Below are 21,359 nucleotides of genomic sequence, written 5' to 3'. Positions count from 1 at the left end.
TAGTAAAAAAAAACTAAGAAAAGTATATTTTTTAACATTGTCGGTTTAAAATATTTATAGAAGCTTCTTTAATCATAGTGTTGTCAATTTTAAAATATGGGACTAAAGAGAACTATATTTTTTTATATAAAACAATCAAAAAATTAATGATAAGAACAATTCTAGATTGTTTCGCTTGTGGAATTACTAATAAACCTTGAAATTATTTTTAGTATAAATAGAAAAAAGGGCGTTAACGTAAATACATTTTAGGCTTCACCAAAGTTAGTTAGTAAAGAGAGGAGATTTTTAATAAAATAATAAGATAATAAGATATATATTAAATAAACATAAATAAATTTTAACCAAATCGTAATGCTAAACTTACTTAAAAATATTTGATTCATTTATATAAATGGTAAAAGAGGACTTTGTCCTTCGACATCACCAGTGCGAAGACAATCGAAAAGGAGATAAATTATAATGGACGTGACACGTGAGCAGGATTTTATTCCCCACGAGTGATTAGTGAGAGTTATGGTCCGATGTAATTCGGATTCAAATTGGATTCGATGGTTGACCCGATAAGTTTTCGGATCAGCGACTGATTTACGGATTTATTCCGAACCGCCGGTCCGCTCAGCGGTTCGCCCCTTCCCTTGCTCCCTATTCCCTCCCTCCTCTCGAACTCTCTCACCGGCCGCCGCACACACTCGCGTCCACGGTCGCTGTGAGAGTCTGCGCCGCCCGTAGCTGCGAGGTCCGGCTACAGCCGAGACCAGTTCTCCCTCTCTCGTTTGCTTGAAGAAAGGAAGAAGGGAGATGAAGAGATGAAAATATGGCTCGATATACTTAAACCTAATTCACCCTCTAGACCGAAGCGAACTCCTCTGCTCCGTCCGCCACCTCCGAGTCCCTGCATTCTTGGCCGTTCTGACGACTGCTGAACTGGAAGCACCCTGTTGAGGAAGCGTCCGGTGTCTAGGGTTCGTGGAGCTGGAGCATTCTGACGCGCCGACCACGAGACAGCGGCCTACTCAAGCCTACGCTTTACTGTTTTGCAGTAAGCTCGTTCGGTCATGTCGACACTGGAAATTGAAGCGCGGGAGTAAGTCCTTTGTTTTAGGCTTCTCTTTATTGACAACAACTGCCTCATCCTCCTTTATCTTCTATGTAGGTAGAGTTGTTTTCTTCACCATTTGGGTTGGGATTTGTTGTACGTTTTGTGCTGGTATAGTTTCTGAAGGGGCAACCCTAAATTTAGAGTCATGGAAACTTATGTTATCAGGGAACTTAAAATGCGGAGGAAACCTAAAATTTGTGACCTGAGTTGTCATCGAGGAAACAACTTGTCCATTTGTTGAACGTTGATCCTCTCGCCACTTGTGTAATTGTATCCTGATAGACCATCACAACTGAAGCTAGTCCTACTGCAATGGCAAGCACCATTTCGCTGGAGGTCTAGGATAGTGATTTAGTTTGATGGAGATGGAGGACTTTATTTGCATTGTTGGGGATATAACACATTGTTAGAATTGTTAAAAAAAAAAGTCATTAAGCAAGCTTGGCTGACGCCCTATGCACTGGGTCAAGTGTGATGATTTAGAAATCTTACCCCCCTTGTCTATTCAATCAGAAGAATAGAGAACCTGAGTGAGGTGTGATTCAATTTATGCAGTGTATTTTTTCAGTTGAACTGGATGGAAACTTGTGTACCTGATAGTGTAGAGTCACCCCTTGTGTTTCAAAATGCTGATCAAGTGAGGATTTTGAGGTGATCAACAGATGAAAGTTGTGTCAATGGATAGTCAAATCATTTGTTAGGTTTCTTTTTTATTTAAGTTATTTTGAAGATTACTGCAAAGTGTATTCTAGTCACTGTCGTCTAGACATTATAAAAGCTTTGAAGGGGAAATATCTCACTGTGGTGCTTTGATTGCATCTTCATTTTCATGTAGTAAGTAAAATGATACTCCAACGGATCAATTTATTTTCTTTTACTCTAAACTTTTTCAGGAATAAGAGATTTTTTAAACTGATAACATTGCAGCTACTATGCAGAACCCCATTACAATTTTTTTCTTTATAATAAATCTTGTAAAAACTCCGCCCATGATGACTGGTCATGGCCGGTCTCAAGCCCGGATAAAAGAGGAGGGTTGCGTTAGGTTGTTAGCCAGCGTCAAAACTATGACAAATATTCAATGAATGGATCCATTAAACTATTGTGCTAATGCTAGGTCCTTCTCCGGAAGGAACATGTTGCAGGCTCTGACTATAACGTCTCGGCAAGGACCGTTGCATCTCCAGAACTCGGGTATAGTGCTAAATATGTAAGAGTTCGCGTTATAGGGTCCGACTAGCGAGGACCGTTACATTTCCATGAGAACTTTGGTGTAGTGTTAAATAGGCAATAGTTCTCACACCATAGGTTGGATAAGAACAAATATGATAAATAAACTAATAATCTAAGATTTGGAACATGGAACATGGAACATAGGAACTCTTACTGGTAAATCAATGGGGGTAGTAGATATGATGATTAGGAGAAGAATTAGTATTTTGTGTGTACAAGAGACAAAATGGACAGGCGAGAAGACAAAGATGATAGAGAATTCGGGTTTTAAGTTATGGTACACGAGAAAGAGTAAAGCGAGAAATGGAGTGAGTATTATTGTAGATAGTTTATTAAAGGATGAAGTTGTAGGAGTAGTTAGAAAAGGGGATAGAATTATAGCCCTTAAGATAATAGTGGCGAAAGAAAGTATGAATATAATTAGCGTATATGCACCACAAGTAGAATTAGATGAAGCTACCAAATTAAAGTTTTGGGAGAACTTAGATGAAATATTACAAAATATTCCACCAAATGAAATGATTTTAATAGGAGGTGATCTAAATGAGTATATCGGAGTGAAAAATGAGGAATATAAGAGAGTACATGAGAGTTATGGGTTTGGAACGAGGAATGATGAAGGGAAAACTATATTAGATTTTGCGATAGCATATGACCTTATATTAGCTAATACATTTTTTTAAGAAAAGAGAAGAACACTTAGTCACATTCAAAAGTGAGAATAATAAATCGCAAATTGACTTTCTTATGGCTAAGAAGAAGAATAGAAAGATTTGTAAAGATTGCAAAGTCATCCCTGGAGAAAGCTTAACTACCCAACATAAGGTAGTAGTGTTGGATATATGCCTCAAACATAGTATCAATAGAAAGAAAATATATACGATTCCTAGAATTAATTGATAGAAGTTAAAGGATAGGAAGCAACATATATTTAAGGAGAAGGTAGAAGTACAAGCATTAGGTGAAATATACGATGACTCTAATACAACATGGGATAAGATGATATCAAAGTTGAAAATAGTAGCTAAGAGTGTACTCGGTGAGTCAAAGGGACATGCACCACTAAGTAAAGAATCTTGGTGGTAGAATGAGAAAGTACCAGAGAAAGTGAAGGAAAAACGAATAGCTTATAAATATATTTGTAAGAACGAGGAAAACTTAAAAAAATATACAATAACCAAGAAAGAAGCTAAGAAAGTAGTGAGTGAAGCAAAAAATGAAACTTTTGAATGATTATATCAAAAATTGGATACAAAAGAGGGGGAAAGAGACATTTATAGAATAACTAAAGTGAGAGAAAGGAAAATAAGAGATCTTAGTCAAATAAAATGTATTAAAGATGAATGTAATAGGGTATTAGTAAACGATGGAGAAATAAAAGAGCAGTGGAAGAGGTATTTTCATCAACTTTTTAATGAAGGTTTAGGTGACCAACTTAACTTAGGTAATTTAAGTAGGTCAAATGAGCATAGAAATTTTAATTTTTATCGTAGAATTCAAACTTCAGAAGTAAAACAAACTTAGAATGAGATGCATAATGGAAAAGCCGTTGGACTAGACGATATTCCGATAGAGATATGGAAGTGCTTAGGGAAACCAGATATTGAATGACTTACAAAATTATTTAACATGATATTGAAAACAAAAAAAATGTCTGATCAATGGAGGATAAATACTCTAGTTCCCTTATATAAGAATAAGGGAGATGTACAAAATTGTGCAAACTATAGGGGTATTAAACTAATGAGTCATACTATGAAATTTTGGGGAAAAGTAATAGAAAAAAGATTAAGGAAGGAGACCACAGTGACAGAAAATCAATTTGGGTTTATGCCTGGAAGGTCGACAATAGAAGCTATACATCTTCTTAGACAATTAATTGAAAAATATCGGGAGCAAAAACAAGATCTACATATGGTATTCATTGACTTAGAAAAAGCTTATGATAGAGTCCCAAGAGAAATTATATGGAGAATTTTAGAAAAGAGAGGTGTTAGCGTAACATATATTGAACTAATTAAGGATATGTATGAGGATGTAACGACTAGAGTAAAGACTTCAGGCGGAGTAACTGAAGCATTTCCAATAAAGATAGGGTTACATCAAGGATCAGCTCTAAGTCTCTATCTTTTTACACTAATTATGGACAAACTCATTGCGCACATTCAAGACATAGTACTGTGGTGCATGTTGTTTGCATATGATATTATTTTGGTAGATAAAACACGTGAAGGAGTAAATGCTAAACTAGAATTTTGGAGGGAAACACTAGAAGGGAAAGATTTTAAGTTTAGCAGATTAAAGACAGAATATATGGAATTTAAGTTTAACAATATTAGAAGTAATGAAACAATTGTTAAGATAAGAGAGGACGAGTTATCCGGAACCGAGAGATTTAAATATTTAGGATCATTTTTGCAAAACGATGGAGGGATTGAGAGAGATGTCTTACATAGAATACAAGCAGGATGGGTGAAATGGAGGGGTGCGTCGAGTGTTTTATGTGACCGTAAAGTACCTCTTAAGCTTAAAGGTAAGTTCTATAAAAGCGCAGTTAGACCTCCTATGTTATATGGAGCTAAATGTTGAGCTATGACTCGAGCACATGAGCAAAAGATGAAAGCTGCAGAGATGAGGATGTTAAGGTGGATGTGTGGACATACGAGGATGGACAAAATAAGAAATGAGAGCATTAGAGAGAAAGTCGGAGTTGCATCTATTGAGGAAAAACTCCGAGAGACATGTTTGAGATGGTACGGACATATATTAGACGACCAATAAATGTTTCAGTTAGGCGATGTGAAACTATGATAAACATGTATATCAAACGAGGAAGAGGAAGACCAAAAAAAGACTTGGTTAGAAACAATAAAATAAGATAAAATTTATTTAAATATAGATGATGATATAATAGGAGATAGAGCTCAATGGCGTAAAAGGATTTATACAACCAATCTCACCTAATGGGAAAGACTTGGTTGTTGTTGTGTTGTTAATAAATTCTGTAAAAAAATTTTCTTTCTTTTTATAGTCTCATCATTTTCACCAAACAAACTTTTATGTTATTGATATATTATATTTTCCCTTGCTGACTTACTAGAGTCACTACTTAGATAATCTTATTTTCATTGCTTTGTATTGCAGTGTAATCAAAATTGTTCTTCAGTTCTGCAAAGAAAATTCATTACATGAAACCTTCCAGACGTTGCAGAGGGAGTGCCAAGTCTCATTAAACACTGTGGACAGTCTTGAAACATTTATCGCTGACATCAATAGTGGAAGATGGGATGCAATATTGCCTCAGGTTGCACAACTTAAACTTCCTAGAAAGAAACTGGAGGACCTCTATGAACAGGTTGGTAGCTTCAGATTTTGGTATCTTTTTGACTAATCGAACATTACTCCATTTTCATTTTTTTTATGTGACATTTTCCACCCTTTGTTTTAATTTTAAGTCTTTCTTTATTGCATACATCATTGTTGTTTATTGGGAGGAGAGTAGCTTGAAATTGTCGTAGATAATATATTATTTTATGTTCTAAGTGTAAGTGAGTGTCTATTCTATTTGTTCAATTTCTATTTTTTGAATTTGCAACTTTTTATGGGATTATTACCTATAGAACAGATCATTCATTTCTCACTTGAACATAATAATGTAAATTTTGTTCCATAAGCACTTGGATAAAATTGTCCCTTACTGATTTTCTTTATCTAAATGTAATGGTTTTTGTTAATTTAGTGAAGCCTGAGACCTATCTTACTGCCTTTTTTAAAGAATACTCAACATGCTTTTGTTGGATTTGCCAAAAATAACAATTTGTGAGATTTTGATTCCAGTTGTTGCCTGACAGATTGTTCTTGAAATGATTGAGCTTCGTGAGTTGGACACTGCACGAGCTATTCTTAGACAAACACAGGTTATGGGAGTAATGAAGCAAGAACAACCTGAGAGATATTTACGTCTTGAACATCTCTTAGTTCGAACATACTTTGATCCCAATGAGGTTTGTATTATTGGTTATTTTGATATGCAATTAATTTCAGCAATGTCTTTGTTAATCCTAGTTTAATCCCGTTATTATTACAAAATCATTGTCATATTTTTGTACTGGATTTTCTTTGTTTTGTTGACCATCCCGTTGACTATCCTGTCTTACCACTTCCACTATCTGTGTTTATTGGCTCCAATTTTTCAAGTTCAGTTCTGCCACATTATAACTCTCCTGAAACAACATACTAGGGTAACCAAAACAGTGAGTCATCTGATCGATGTACAGAAATTTCAGAAAGACAGTGCAGCTCTCTTTTTCCAAGAAGGCTAAATGGTTTAATGTGATTCTTAAAGCTACAAGGACCAATATAGATAATTTTTAGTTGAAAAATGTAGGTTCTATAACTTCCCATTAAAAATTCGTGCTATGTTCTAAGCTTCATCTTGACCTAGATTCTGTTGTATCCTCCTCAGCATGGAACATGTATCCTGTGTGCATTTTGTTTACTGTAGTTTGATCCTTCAATGTGATCATTCTTTGTTTGATATGGGTTGCTTTTGCCACTTATCAGGCATATCAAGAGTCTACCAAGGAGAAGCGCCGTTCACAAATCGCTCAAGGTTCCATTTTAACATTCAAGATTATGAATGTTCCTTCTCAATTTTTTATACTGGAATCTCTTTGTCAGATCTTGTTTGGTTTATTATGTCCATTGAGCATCTAGAATATATTGTTGTTTATATTGCATGTTTTTATAACTATTATAGACTTGATGAAACTAAAAGTGTAATATTTGAAAACTAAAAAGATCTGTATGCTATTAGTTCTAGCAAGTAGTAGATTGTAAGTGGCTATAAAACATTGATATTTTGAATTTCTTCTAGTGTTTCACTTGTTCCTATCTCAGAAATATATGAATTATATATAGGTTTTACTGGAACTGTTAGATGACCTATAGTGAAAGTTGGGACATTGAATTGAATTTTTGCCACAATTTTTGAACAATCTTCATGCACAAAATGTTTATTCTTTTATAATATTGTAAATAATCCTTTGTTTTATGCAAACAATTATAGATTTTAATATTGATTGCTCAAACACAGTGAGTAGGATTGTTCTATGCAGCAACATAGTTCTTGACTATATTTGAAAGGGAATTGTGAAAAACACAGTGTCCTTAGGCACATTGTCAATAATTATATTGTGATGTCCTTTCTTATATTTCCATGTGCATATGATCAACTGACATGAAAATATGATATCTTCTCTATAATATATTTTTTTGTGCAGCATACTTCTAATGACACAAAAGAAGACATGTTGAGTTTTAGCTAAGTTTCTTGGAGTTTTTTCAGTGCTATTATGATTGTTGGTTTGTGTCTTATTAATTGGTTGATAAAAAACAGTGCTTACCATCTATGTTGTTCCAGCTAAACACATCATATAATTTCTTGCAGTATATTCATCAATTTTTTTCTTCTGGAACTTTTCAGCTCTCGCTGCCGAAGTGTCTGTTGTACCACCTTCTCGATTGATGGCATTGATTGGCCAATCTTTGAAGTGGCAGCAACATCAAGGTCAAAATTTTAAGTTAAATTAATCTCAACCATCTTGGCTTTTATTGGTTTGAATCTCCTTCAATCAGAAGCCTGGTTTTCTTTTTGTATTTCCCAGGGTTGTTGCCCCCAGGCACTCAATTTGACTTGTTCCGGGGTACAACTGCAATGAAGCAAGATGAAGATGATATGTATCCAACAACCCTTGCACACCCAATAAAGGTATATGTTGATTGGTAGTATACTAGTATTTAGAAAATCTGTCAAGTGCTTCATAGTGTTTAATTTACTTATCATTTTTACTCAAAAGAATGCCTTTTGTTCTGGTCCTTTGACAAGCCATAGTTATGCAACCTAACGATCTTGTTACTGAAGTTTTAGCTATGTAAATTTGGAAATATGCTAGTATGCCACAATTTCTCATATAAACTGTATAATACTGACAAAAATATAATACTACTGTAGAATGTCTATCTAATGTCAAATCTAACAAACTGTAGAATATCCATCTTCCTCTCCTTTCTTGTTTATAGTGTTTCATCTCGTTTATAGTGTTTCATTTCGTTTATAGTGTTTCATCTCCTTTCCGTGATCAGCAGTGAGTCATGGGAACAAAATGTTCTATCTCGGCTAATACTAGCCAAGATAGAACCTATCTTCATCACTACCAGCGAAGTTGTGTTGGCAGGGGTGGCCCAACACAATATTAATGTCAATCAGCTGTCAGAACAATATGTTTTGGTCCTGCCGTTCAATATCGGATCAACACTTGAAATCATTTTTGATCATTGTAGAAGCTTCTGGTTTGGTCATATCAGAATAAGAGATTATATGATAATGATAAATATCACCATATAACATTCTTATTTATATTGCTTTCCTCAGATTGCATTAAACCTTACAAAGTCTAGCATATGCAAGAATTTGTTCAACGTATCATACTTCTAGTTACATGTGCTTTGGTGGTTTCTTCCAAATCTCCACTTTATGTAGACTTTCTCTCAGCAACTCTAGATGATGAACATATATATATTTTTTTAAGTGAAGAAATTCATCTCTTTTTAATGAATTCCAATGTACTATTTGGCCCTTTGCAGTTTGGAAAGAAAAGTCACCCTGAGTGCGCTCGATTTTCACCAGATGGTCAGTACCTGGTTTCATGCTCAGTTGATGGATTTGTAGAGGTAGGATATTGTATTAATTTTTCCATTCATGGTGCTTTGCGAGCGACAAGTTAATAGCATCACTCATTTCTCCAATTATATGCAGGTTTGGGATTATATAAGTGGGAAGCTTAAGAAGGATCTGCAGTATCAGGCTGATGTGAGTTAGTAACCCGAACATTCAATTTTCACTGCTATAAGAAATTTGTATTCATTTTAGATATTTCAAGTAGTAACGTCAGATTCCTGCCAGCTTTGAAACTTCAAATTTATTTTTTAGTTGGTCTAGGTGACAAAAATACTAAATGTATATTTCAAGAGTTTTCTACAAAGAGTAGCCTTAACTTTGTATCATGTGGATTAACATGTCTTATCCACATTTGAAAGTTTCACTCGGTGCTGGTTGGCACAGGTGAACACGTTTTACCCGCCAATTGACATGCATAATAGACCAATACTCATGGGCACTTTTGCACAATATATGAAACCTCCTATTCTTCTCCCTTCTCCTTTGAACACCAATGTTCCCCTCTTTCAAACCTTCGCTATCATGCAAGCACTGTGGCATCGTATTGCAATCTCATGGACGTTGGCTCCTCCTTTGTGCTGAAATTCTAACTAGCATATGTACTTCTTTCTTTTGTGCTGACTCTTTCGCCTCCTTCCATCTAGCTCCTCTACGTTGAAACTGCATCAAAATGCAGTTGGTACAGATAAATCTTCATCTCCTACTCTTCTTCCTCTGATGCTAACGTTGACACCTATGTTCTTTCTCCTCTCCTTGCCCCTTCTCCTTTGGCACACTTCAAACACCGATACAATACCGACTGATATTGTTTTGAGCCAACCGTGGTCTGAAACCCTGGCTCGACTTGATCTTTGATCTTATTTATGTTTTATCTGATTTCAAAAGAGATACTGCTTTGTGATGCAATATTAATTTGACAAATAAGATTGAGTGGGTAAAAGGCGTTGTAGAAGATTACTAGTTGGTACCTGGAATATTAGATTAAAATGTACGAATAATAAACAGGTTAGAAACATGATAGTGCGACAACTGTCACTTTATTGTGTCTGATTTCAATGAGTCAATACTTATAAAACGTACCTCTTTCATCAAAATAATTTTTATACATCAGTCAAGTTAACTTTATCAATAGAAGAAAGCAAAGTAAATTTTGACAATTGGCAATTAGGTCTATCAACATGTTTATAGGTGGTGTGAGGATTGTGGAGAGCTAGAGACTTATCAAAAATAGTAGGCAATAAAAATATAAAATGACCTTGTTTTAAGTATATCCTTGCTGAGTCAACATTGAGAACATATCTTTACAATTAACTATAAGTTGTTGCAAGGTTTAGAATCTTGACTCGTACTTAAGTTTTGGTCCCGGATCGGAGCGATACAGTTTCTATACCATATCGTGTCGTGCCGGCGAAGGGGAGCCTTGGCGCAACGGTAAAGTTGTTGCCATGTGACCAAAAGGTCACGAGTTCGAATTCTAGAAACAACCTCTTGCAAAAAAAAAAAAAAAACAGGGTAAGGCTGCGTACAATGGATCATTCCCAGGGACCCCGCATGGCGGAAGCTTCGTGCACCAGGCTGCCCTTATCGTGTCGTGCCGGTATGATTTCAATATTTTTTAAATATAAAATATATAAACTAAAAATAAAAATTAATCTAAATATTTAACAAGAATAATATATATTTAAAATATATATTAAATCAATAGGATAGTTTTATTAGGATTTAATTAAGGTTATATAAGTTATCCCAACTATAGTTAGAAGTTGATTGAAATTATTAACGTAAGTTTTTTAATTAAAAGCTAAGTTGATTGTTCCACCTTCTCCCGCTTCTTTGTGCCATGTTTCGCGTCGCTAGTGAACGCAAGGCCCGCGCTTGACATTTATAATGCATCATATATATGAACTTTCAAGTCTTAATATAGAATATCAGTTAGAAAATTTTAAACACTATTATTCCAATGTTACGAAGCATTAATAAATTAATCATATAGTAGACATATGAACAGTATAATATGACTCCAAGTATTTTATCTTTATATATCAAGGAATGACTTCAATAAGGTAATGATAACTATCTATCTAATGACAATAGTTAGAGTGAATTCTTCTACCCATGCTTTAAGAAGAAATCTTATATACTTAAAAAGTTTTCCTGATGCTATGGCACAAAGGGTATTTTCTACACCAACTGTCAATCATTAAAATGCCTAATCGAATGGAAATATAGTATAACTAGTCAAAGTTGTTGGAAGATAGATGAACTGTAAGAGACATAGGATCAAATTGTATGTTCATTAAACCCTAGCCTAATACAGATATGGATTGCTTTGTTCAGTTTGGATCCTATGACCATAAGATTCTATGATCCGGATCACAATCTTAACTACCATGGTTGGATGAGTCTCACAGATGAAGATAATTGTGCCTACCATGACATAGTTAAAATTAAAGTGTTTTGGCATCAAATTATAAAAAGGATAGTATGGCTCAATATATCGCAGTTTTAGTTTTTATAATTTCAGAAGAAAAATGAGAACATTGCAACTTATGCAAACAAACTATCCATGAATTGGTGATGGCCTAAAAGCAATTGCCACTTTGGCAGGAAGAATTTGATTGGGTGCTTGTACTTGTATGAAATGCAATTGTTTTCCAGACCATGATGGATCAACTTATATAGATAACCGAACTATTTGTAAAGATTGATTGGGACCATTGGGTCACTTTCATTCTTCTTTGAATGCTTATTCATTGATTTAGTTATCAATTTCATATCATTGGTGGATGCCGACAAATGCTGACATTGCCTTCTGTTCATGTATTGAATTGGTATTTTGTAGCAATTTCCTTCATCCATAACATGAACATAAAGTTGGTCCAATTTTTGTTGTCTTGTGACTCCTGTGTTGCTTAATCCTTGCAGGATGCTTTTATGATGCACGATGATGCAGTGCTTTGTGTTGATTTTAGTAGAGATTCTGAAATGCTAGCATCTGGGTCACAAGATGGAAAAATTAAGGTACAATAGTCCATCTATATTTTATATATTTGTTAAAGTAAAGCCTTCTTATTGTTTATTAATGTAAACATGCCTGGTTACTTAGTAGTTGTATAGCTGCTATTTGTCTTAGATTAACTTTCTTCCTTTTTTAAAGTTTATTTAGTACCTCAATCTTCATAATACAAATTTAAATGGTGTATTATCAGACTGCCTATTGGAGAGTGCTCCTTTATGTTTGGGTTTTTATGGTTTTTTATGTTCATTCTTGGTTGCAGTTTCTATTTCTACTTTATTCTTAATTGTATCTGATAAATTTGATGATTTGATGTTACAGGTTTGGCGTATTAGAACAGGTCAATGCTTGAGGCGCCTTGAACGAGCACATTCTCAAGGTGTAACCAGTCTTGTGTTTTCTCGTGATAGTAGCCAGCTATTGAGTGCATCCTTTGACGGTACAGCAAGGTTTTCTTCTCTCACAACCAATTTTCAACCTATCATGTACCCATAATTTCTCTTAACATCCTACCATATCATTTTATTGCAACTGAGCATTTGCTTAGAGATTTTCTGAGTGATTTTTTATCTTTATCAGTGTACAGTTGCTACTTAACTAATTAAATTTGAGCTAGAAAATAAAGTAATTGAATAAGTTCTTATTTCAACTACTACTTGAATATAGCTTTTTAAGAGATGAAGAATTTATGAGTTTCTCTACATTGATAATTTTGGAAGCTTGAACTTGTTTTGCAATTAGCTGCTTTAGCCATAGTATGAGATTGGTCATGTATTGAGAAAAAGATTAATTTGTGGCTATAGTATATTTAGACATTGTGAAATTTATTCTGAGCTTCTAAGTTCTAAACCTACAGCTGATGTATCATTCAACAATGAACAATTCCGATGTTATATTCGGCTGAGTTTGTAGGACATGTTGACTGAGTTAAATTTTGATATAAAGCTAAACTATGAATAAGGTTCAAGTTAGTATTGAACCAAGCTTTGAGGTAATGGTGAACCTCAATAAGTTCTGATTTCAGTATGTAATTGTGTCATGATTGTGAAAGTTCTGGCTTGTGCTGATGTGCAGTACTTGACTTATGCTGGCTTCTCAAGGCCTTTCCTACCTCTTCCCTCATGTCTACATTTGTTAGCCGCTCCCAAATGCTTTATTTGAGCTCCCTTGCTGGCTTCCTAATGCCTCTCATACCTCTTCTCTTATCTCTGCTTGTTGATTTCTCCTAAATGCTTTATTTGAGCTACCCTACATTGTAACTGCTGGACAAAAAGAATAGAAAAGAAACGAGATGGGGGAGGAGGGGGCATGGTGGCGTAATCAGCTAGAGGGACAATAAAGTGAAGCTAGAGAGTCCAATGTAGTATTGACTATTGAGGTTAGGCCCTAATTTTGCCCTGGATATATGCCACCTTGTGCTCAGATTGTCTACCTTTGCCTTCCTCAGCGTGAAGTGTGGAGGTTGTAGTAGTGCCACCTGAGAGAAGAGGGAAGTCAAGGGTTCCCCATTAATTTTATGTTAGCAAATAAAAAAAATAAAAGGATCCAAATAGACTTGGAATCCATTAATTCTATATAATTGACACCATTTAAATGTAAAAAAAAAAAAAAGATTATTAGAATATTTCCAAATAGACTTTGAATCCATTAACTCCATATAATTGACACTATAAAAATGTAAAAAAAAAAAAATTATCAGAATATTTTCAAAAAGATCTTACTATTTATTTAATAGTGCTAGGAGGTATTCAGTTTGATTGTCTACATGATATATGTTCCTATACTGTTGGAGGTCCACTATTCTCATTTAAATTAAAATTAGCAATTTATTTAAGCAATATTTGTTTTGTTATGGACCGTGGCATTAGTTCCTTCTAGAACATATATGCCATTATATATAACTTTTTGTCTAACTTGCCATGAAATATTGTCGCTCTTATCTTTATGATATGAGAAGGGGAGCCTTGGTGCAATGGTAATGTGACCTAGAGGTCATGGTTCGAATCTTGAAAACCCTTTCCCAGAACCCCGCATTGGAGCTTCGTGCATGAGGATGCCCTTTATGTTTTTGATGTGAAGATTCCCCCCTTTGAACATAGATCTTTATTTCATTCCAATTTTTGAATTTATCTTTTTTGGTCGTAGAATCCATGGTATGAAATCTGGCAAGTTGTTGAAGGAGTTCAGAGGTCACACTTCTTATGTGAACGATGCAATTTTCTCAAATGATGGCAGTCGTGTTATTACTGCCTCTAGTGACTGTACTGTGAAGGTACAAACATTAACTTTGACTGTTGGATTAATCCTTATTTACTAAAATAAAAATATACAACAACTATGCCCAACCATTTGGGATCAGTGAATTATTGCTATAGCAGCAAACAATAACAGCAATTACTCCTGAGATTTCATGGTATTGTTGGTTAGGTGTGGGACATGAAGAGCACAGATTGTTTACAAACCTTTAAGCCACCACCTCCACTAAGGGTATTTTGGATCTTTTAATTTATCTTCAATTTTAATATTTTTTTTAATGCCCTCAATTTGTTTGTAACGGAACAGTTTTTTGATTTTTCAGGGGGGTGATGCTTCTGTAAACTCTGTTCATTTGTCCCCCAAAAACAATGAGCATATAGTAGTTTGCAACAAGACTTCCTCAGTATACATAATGACTCTTCAGGGACAGGTGCTAATGCTCAGTATTTGAAATTAGTAAATTCAGTTACTTTAGTGCATATTTAATGAGCACACTATATTAATGATGCTCTTGCAGGTTGTAAAAAGTTTCTCTTCTGGAAAGAGAGAAGGAGGGGATTTTGTTGCAGCGTGTGTTTCCCCAAAAGGGGAATGGATCTACTGTGTTGGTGAAGACATGTATGAGTGTTCAGTCTTTTTCTATTTATCATTTGCTGTTTAGTTATTTACCGTTTCAATTATCTAATTTTAGATCTTTTTTTGTTCCTTTATGCAACTAATTTTAGATCTTGTTTCATTCTCTTATGCAACTAAGCTAAACGAAGAAATGTACCTAGTGGATTCTGTATTTGGTCTTAACACTGAGCCTACACATAACATATCAGCTAGTACATAGTCATATGCATCTAGGACTTCTCTCTCTAGGACACTACACTTTCATTACTTGGTTTGCCTAAAATAAGAACTAGATAATGGATTAGAGAATGCATGCAATTCAAGTAGTCAACTCTTACAATGGTATATTCTACCAAATTAAAAATTTCCTTTTTTAGTGTTAAGATTAATGTGTAACCAATTCACTGTATTCAATATGTTGGACTCATTCAGCTTTTCCCCGTAGATATTTTGGTTTTTGATATTCCATTGTTTCAATATTGTGCAGGAATATGTATTGTTTCAGCCATCAGTCTGGTAAACTGGAACACCTAATGAAGGTTCACATTATCAATCTATTTTATTCAGTTACTATGATCTTCTTTTGTGTAGATCTTTATTTTCATTGTTGCTTTAGAGATTTATTTGCAAGTCTAAAGTTTAAATGCCAGACAAATTTAGAGATTTATTTGCAAGTCTAAAGTTTAAATGCCAAGAAGGGGAGCCTTGGCGCAATGGTAAAGTTGTTGCCATGTGACTAAAAGGTCACGGGTTCGAATCCTGAAAACAGCCTCTTGCAAAAAGCAGGATAAGGCTGTGTACAATGGATCCTTCTTCCGGACCCCGCATGGCGGGAGCTTCGTGCACCGGGCTGCCCCTTCTAAAGTTTAAATGCCAGACAGCTTTTGCTGTACAATTTTCAAAGTTTGTGAAAGTAGTAGTATCCTATTTATTGGTATTTTTCTTTCTAAGTGGAAACTTCGAGAAACCAGGTGGGAAAGCTTTGTATGTATGGCGATAATTAGTAATTTGCTCGAGCCCTTGGGATAGGAAAGGTTTTCAATTATGAAGATAATTACCATACAAGTTTGACTAAACTAATTACCCAACTATTTGATCAAATTGAGGCTTAGCATATGATCTGTCTGACTTGCTGCACCTGATCCTCCATTTCTTCATATTGGTGCACTCTAGAACCTGATCTTCCATTTCTACATATCACTTGACTTCTCTAAAGTGATCATCCCTGAACTCCATCATGCTTGAGTTCGCCTATTTTCACATATTCATCTGAAGTCTTTTCTGCAACTTTAGCTTTGAAATTTTTTATTCTCTCATTTTCTTCCCATTATTATGCGAGATCATTTATATTAAATATAGCTAGTAGTGGAGGTACTGATTAGTGTTTATACTGGCAGCTATTCATTGTTGTGAAAAAGGACATGGCATCGGTTTGTAATAATCATATAAATCTTTTTTAGGTTAATAATCAGATTATTAAAATTGGTTGTCCTCATGGATAATTTGAAAAGGCTTTACAGAATTGGAATAGTTGGAATATTTATATGTCAAAATGTCTGAAAAAAATTAGATACTAACCAACCGACTTAGATCAGACAGAGTAGAAAAAAAGATCAAGATAGAGTAGAGGAGGGAAATGGTGGAAATATAAACTTTAAGATGATAAAAAGTGTTGTCTAATGGGCATTTGACTGAGAGAACTCATTTTACAACCCACTGTAGATTACACCCAGGAGGGAGAGGAACCAATTGCCAAGTGTCATTCGAATGCAAAGTATCCATCTCGTTCACCATTACTCTATCCCGGATCTAAAAATGCCTAGGAATATATTGTAAAGATTAAAAAACATTTGAGTGACAAGCTATAGAAGATATAAAATGTGAAATCCGATGAGAGATGGAGCATTTTTATTTACCTTTGCAAAAAACAATGAGAATGTCCAAATCAGTGGGAGAATCTGGCACAATTGTTAGTGATTGGAGAGTGAGTCTTTGAGAAAGCACTGAAGTACCTTCATGTGGTGGACATCGACTATACGCTTGTTTAGGAGGTGAAACCATATAATATATGTGGCATCTCAGGCGGTGAAATCACGTAAGGTGGAGGCAGGTCCACAACTGAGTGGGTAAGAATGGCAGTGTAGGAACAAGAAAACTTCCTTGATTGACTCAAATAAGAATGGAGGAGTTCAATAGTATGGAGTATTTACTAAGGACACGTCAGCACTGAATCACTTTTATTAATAATCATAAAAGAAGCACTTGAGAGACTCATCACAGCAAGGGGATATAAGATTATTAAGATGTACAAAACTAGTAAACCTAAAGACCCATGAAGGAAGAACATAGATAAGTGTCCTAGGGAAGAGGACAATTAATGAAGCCTAACTACGAAGAATGGAGAATGACATATAATTAGTAAGATAGTGTGAGGTATTAGTATTACCCACCCAAGAATGAAAGTGACACATGTATATGTAAGAGTAGAGTTCGAATGGGTTTGAAACACGCCAATTTTTCTTGTCGGCATACAATTTTGCTGAGGTGTGAAGACATGAAGATTGATGTAGAATGTCATCGAAAGATAGTAATCATTGGAATAAATCAGAGAGAATTATTTCTTGACATTAGCACTATGTAGAATTTTGATAGAGATTATACAATAGGAAATATAAAAAAATTGCAGAACTATCTTTCATTAGAAAGTACTATATTATTCTAGAATGACCATTGATGAAAATTGTGAAGCATTTTAATCAAAAGGAGAGTTGACACTATTTGGGCCATACACATCTAAATGAACTAAAGAAAAAGGTTCTGGACCACATTTATGGGCACTCATTGGGAAAGGGGACTTCATTTGTTGGCCTGATGATTCACGCTCTATGAACTATATGCTTCTAGTGTTGAAGGAAGGATGACTAAGACAATTGCTCAACTAGAGATGAGAGAATTTAGCCAAAAGAACAGATAATAGTGAAGGCACATCCAGCTAGTTAAGTGCAGAAGTAATGCCAATCACCTCGTCTAAATAGAAACAGAAGTAGTATTAAATATAACAACTAATAAATAATAACTTCAATGGAATGGAGAGTTAGCAATATAGAGGGCAGAAGATAAATAACACGAGGTTTATAAATAAGCGAGTCTATCGTGGCATTGGCAGGATGCGTGGGGGCATGAGAGTAGATACAAAAGATGCACTAGCAAAAATATGCTCAAAAGACCCTAGAGTCGAGGACCCAAGAGACAATTTGAAGGTATGTGATTTGTGATATAGATGCAGTAGAGGTTTCCTCCTTGGTTTAATGAGGTAGCTGACTGAGATGATGCATTGGTAGTCACCTGGAGCTGAAGCAGTTGAAACTACTATCTTGTCGGAATTGTAACAGTAGAATTTGACCAAGTAGATTTAGGAGTATCAAATTGTGTGACATGAGCAATGTAGGATGGATGATTGAGGGGGAGTTCATGAAGAGAGACACGTATCACAAACATGCCTAAACATATCACAGTGAGTGCACTTAATTGATTCTATTATCCATACGGGAGGGAGAAGGGAATCAACTTAGATTTATTCCAAATTAGGATATTACACAGTTACATATGAACCCACAACAATTACTTTACCTTTGACTACAATATATTTATATCAGCTATAGCACAACCAATAGCACATATTAAATGACAAGTTTTATCCATCATTATGGTCTAAAATTTATTCTGTGGAAAGATGATGTGGATGCTAAGTCTACAACACCCTTTTTAGTGCTATTGTTAACCACTAAACTGTATTGTTCTTCATACCAAAATCCTTCACTAATTCCATAAATATTTTTTGGAAGAATTGATTGTTATGTTAGTTAGCATTGCATTATGAAGAATGGACTTCTACTCAAATTTACAGTCTTTTTTGCTATTGTTGTATTTATGTATTCCCCCCTGCATAAACGATTTCTTAGAACTTTTATAACTTGCTTTCGTTTATGCTCCCACAGGTACATGACAAAGATGTCATCGGCGTAACTCATCACCCTCACAGAAATTTAGTTGTCACGTATGGTGAAGATGGTACAATGAAGATATGGAAACCTTGATCCTCATATTTACATGTCAATTAAACCTCTAATTGTAGCTTATTTATTTTGGGCAATCAAATCACTGTAGCATTTCTTAAGCTCACGCTTGTATCGTGCATCTGAAGTTCAGAAATCTGTTTTACTTGTCAAAATTCACTGGCTGTGTCATCTCCATTGCTGCAGAAAGCAAATAGGCAAGCTTCATCTCCGGGTACAAGCTATACCCATGTTTTTTTGCATCTATCAAATACCAAGCTCAGCGTTCTTTGATGTTGGCGTAGACAGGCTGATCATATTTGATTATTACAAGGGATTGAATTGTTAGAACTTTCTTTGTTGTTGATTCATCAGATGGTACACCTGGAATTTGACATGTGATTAGTTATCATATTCCTATTTAATTGTTTGGTTGTATCAAACTGTCTATTATTATTTTAAAATCATAACAGATTACAGAAAACATTACTGGCTATGCAAGCCTAATTTTGGCATCAATTGGGAACGAGACGAGAGATTTGAATTCAGTCGGATTGTAGTTTTCTGAACTAGGTTTAGTTTGGCCGAAATGGGTGAGGAGGGAAAGTAAGTGGTTTAACTTAGTTGGCATTCTTAGCTGTTTGATTGAGGTCTGATTAAGTAACACCAGGTGTTGGGATTTGGCTAGTGGTTCGAGTTGTGGATGATCGTGAAGGGAAAAGGTTGGTGATAAGCTGAAGTAAGGCTAGAGCAAAGTCCGAGTTGGAGACAAAACGATGAGTTGTAATTCTCTTCGCTTACAGGAATCTAGCCCACTATAAATAGGATACTCGGTCCTCTCAAACCTATTAGCTTTTGAATCCTTGTATTTTGAGTCAAACCTAGTTGAATTATGTAGCTATAGCCTTGGTTCCTGGAAGAGTTTTGGGGATCAGTGTAGACACATCTATGTACCCTTCGCCACAATCAACCTAACCTCCTGATCATGGAAGGCCTCTGAGACTGAAGCCATATCTTAATCAGTTCTTACACACTTTCTATAAATTTAAAGCGTATAGATTACCAAAAAAAAGTGTATACCTCATCAAAAAGATGCCCTATTAATTTTTCGTTCTGATAAATGCATAGTTATACAAAAATCAAATGACTGTCTTCTTGGTCCTTAGAATGATAACTGGTGAAATCCAGAGGTTTGAGCTGGGCAATGGTAGTCTTGAGTATATTTATGAAAAACGACGCGCGTGGTTGCGATATGAGTTTTGCCTGCCACTGCACCATAATCTAATCATGATGGATATGCAGACATTTCGGCGACTGCAGAGCTGAAGATGTGAAAACGAAGATCGAAGATACGATGTCCTTTCCGCTTGCTTGGTGAAATCGACTCCTTTGACTAATATGGGCAAATGCGCGAATAGCTAATGAAAAATAATAAATAACACAATACACTCTTAACGAAGATTATCATGATATTTTTGTGGAACCATGTTTGCTAAAGTTGCCCATGAGCTTATATAAAGACAACTCCAATTAATACATTTTGTCCGAAAACCTCTAACCAACTGTTTGAGCGGATATTATTGTTGAGCAACTAACAACTATATTACTTAAATCTTTATTCTACTCAGAGAGAATTTTAGACACTTGCTACTCTTAACAGAAATACTTTATTCATCAAATCCCTGTGTTTAGTTGACTTTTCAGCTGATTCGATCAATCCTCTCCTCTACTTAAAGTTGAAATGAGCTATCCCGTCAAAGGCGTTCAACCTATTCCTCAAACTAAGAGGCTACCTCGTGACATGCTTTGCTGTGCTCAGGGCCGACCTTGACTTTTGGGGGCCCTTGGGCAAAAAGAGAAAAGGGACCTCTATAAAAAAAATTATTAACTTACAATTTGAATATAGTATAATAGAAAAATTTAGAAATCAATATATTTCATTTAAAATATGGTAAACTCCATACAAAATATATTTCTCAATATTCTTCAAAAAGTATAACACCATATAAAATATATTTCCTAAGTTTCTCCAAAAAATGTAATACCTACAAATACAGAAAAAAAATATGAAATAATCGTTGAAAAAATTTATAGCTTCTAGCATTTTAAGAATAAAATTATCAATAAATCTTCAAAATTAAGTTTAAATTAAATTAGGATAATTTATTAAACTTTCAAATCTATAGAAAAAAAGTCACATATAAATATTACAAATATATATAGTAGATAACTTAAGTTTTAAGTTTATATATTGATGAATATTATATTGATGAAACTAAAATTTTAATTGAAATAAATTTTTCTAATTTAATTAGAAGAGATTCAAAGGGTTTTAATAAATTA

At 34.8% G+C, this 21,359-nt stretch overlaps 1 protein-coding gene across 1 annotated transcript; it reads left to right on the top strand.

Annotated features, from left to right (window-relative positions):
* Window positions 1-617: 617 nt before the first annotated feature.
* On the top strand, window positions 618-19,454 carry LOC122014984 (suppressor of mec-8 and unc-52 protein homolog 1). Its single transcript, XM_042571567.1, has 16 exons — window positions 618-1,087; window positions 5,480-5,690; window positions 6,187-6,339; window positions 6,899-6,947; window positions 7,821-7,904; window positions 8,002-8,105; window positions 8,981-9,067; window positions 9,153-9,206; window positions 12,000-12,095; window positions 12,412-12,539; window positions 14,236-14,362; window positions 14,518-14,577; window positions 14,669-14,776; window positions 14,864-14,964; window positions 15,449-15,500; window positions 18,960-19,454. The coding sequence occupies exons 1-16, from the start codon at window positions 1,059-1,061 to the stop codon at window positions 19,056-19,058; spliced, it is 1,542 nt and encodes a 513-aa protein (XP_042427501.1). The 5' UTR covers window positions 618-1,058; the 3' UTR covers window positions 19,059-19,454.
* The last annotated feature ends 1,905 nt before the right edge of the window (window positions 19,455-21,359 follow it).

This window comes from Zingiber officinale, chromosome 8B (genome assembly GCF_018446385.1).
Source record: "Zingiber officinale cultivar Zhangliang chromosome 8B, Zo_v1.1, whole genome shotgun sequence".
Classification (NCBI taxonomy): domain Eukaryota; kingdom Viridiplantae; phylum Streptophyta; class Magnoliopsida; order Zingiberales; family Zingiberaceae; genus Zingiber; species Zingiber officinale.
This window is presented reverse-complemented; position numbering and strand designations above follow the sequence as displayed.

Coding starts and splice junctions, on each gene's coding strand:
- LOC122014984 (XM_042571567.1), top strand. CDS start 1,059: ATGTCGACACTGGAAATTGAAGCGCGGGA. Junction 9,068..9,152: donor CAGTTGATGGATTTGTAGAG/GTAGGATATTGT, acceptor AATTATATGCAG/GTTTGGGATTATATAAGTGG. Junction 14,363..14,517: donor CTAGTGACTGTACTGTGAAG/GTACAAACATTA, acceptor ATTGTTGGTTAG/GTGTGGGACATGAAGAGCAC.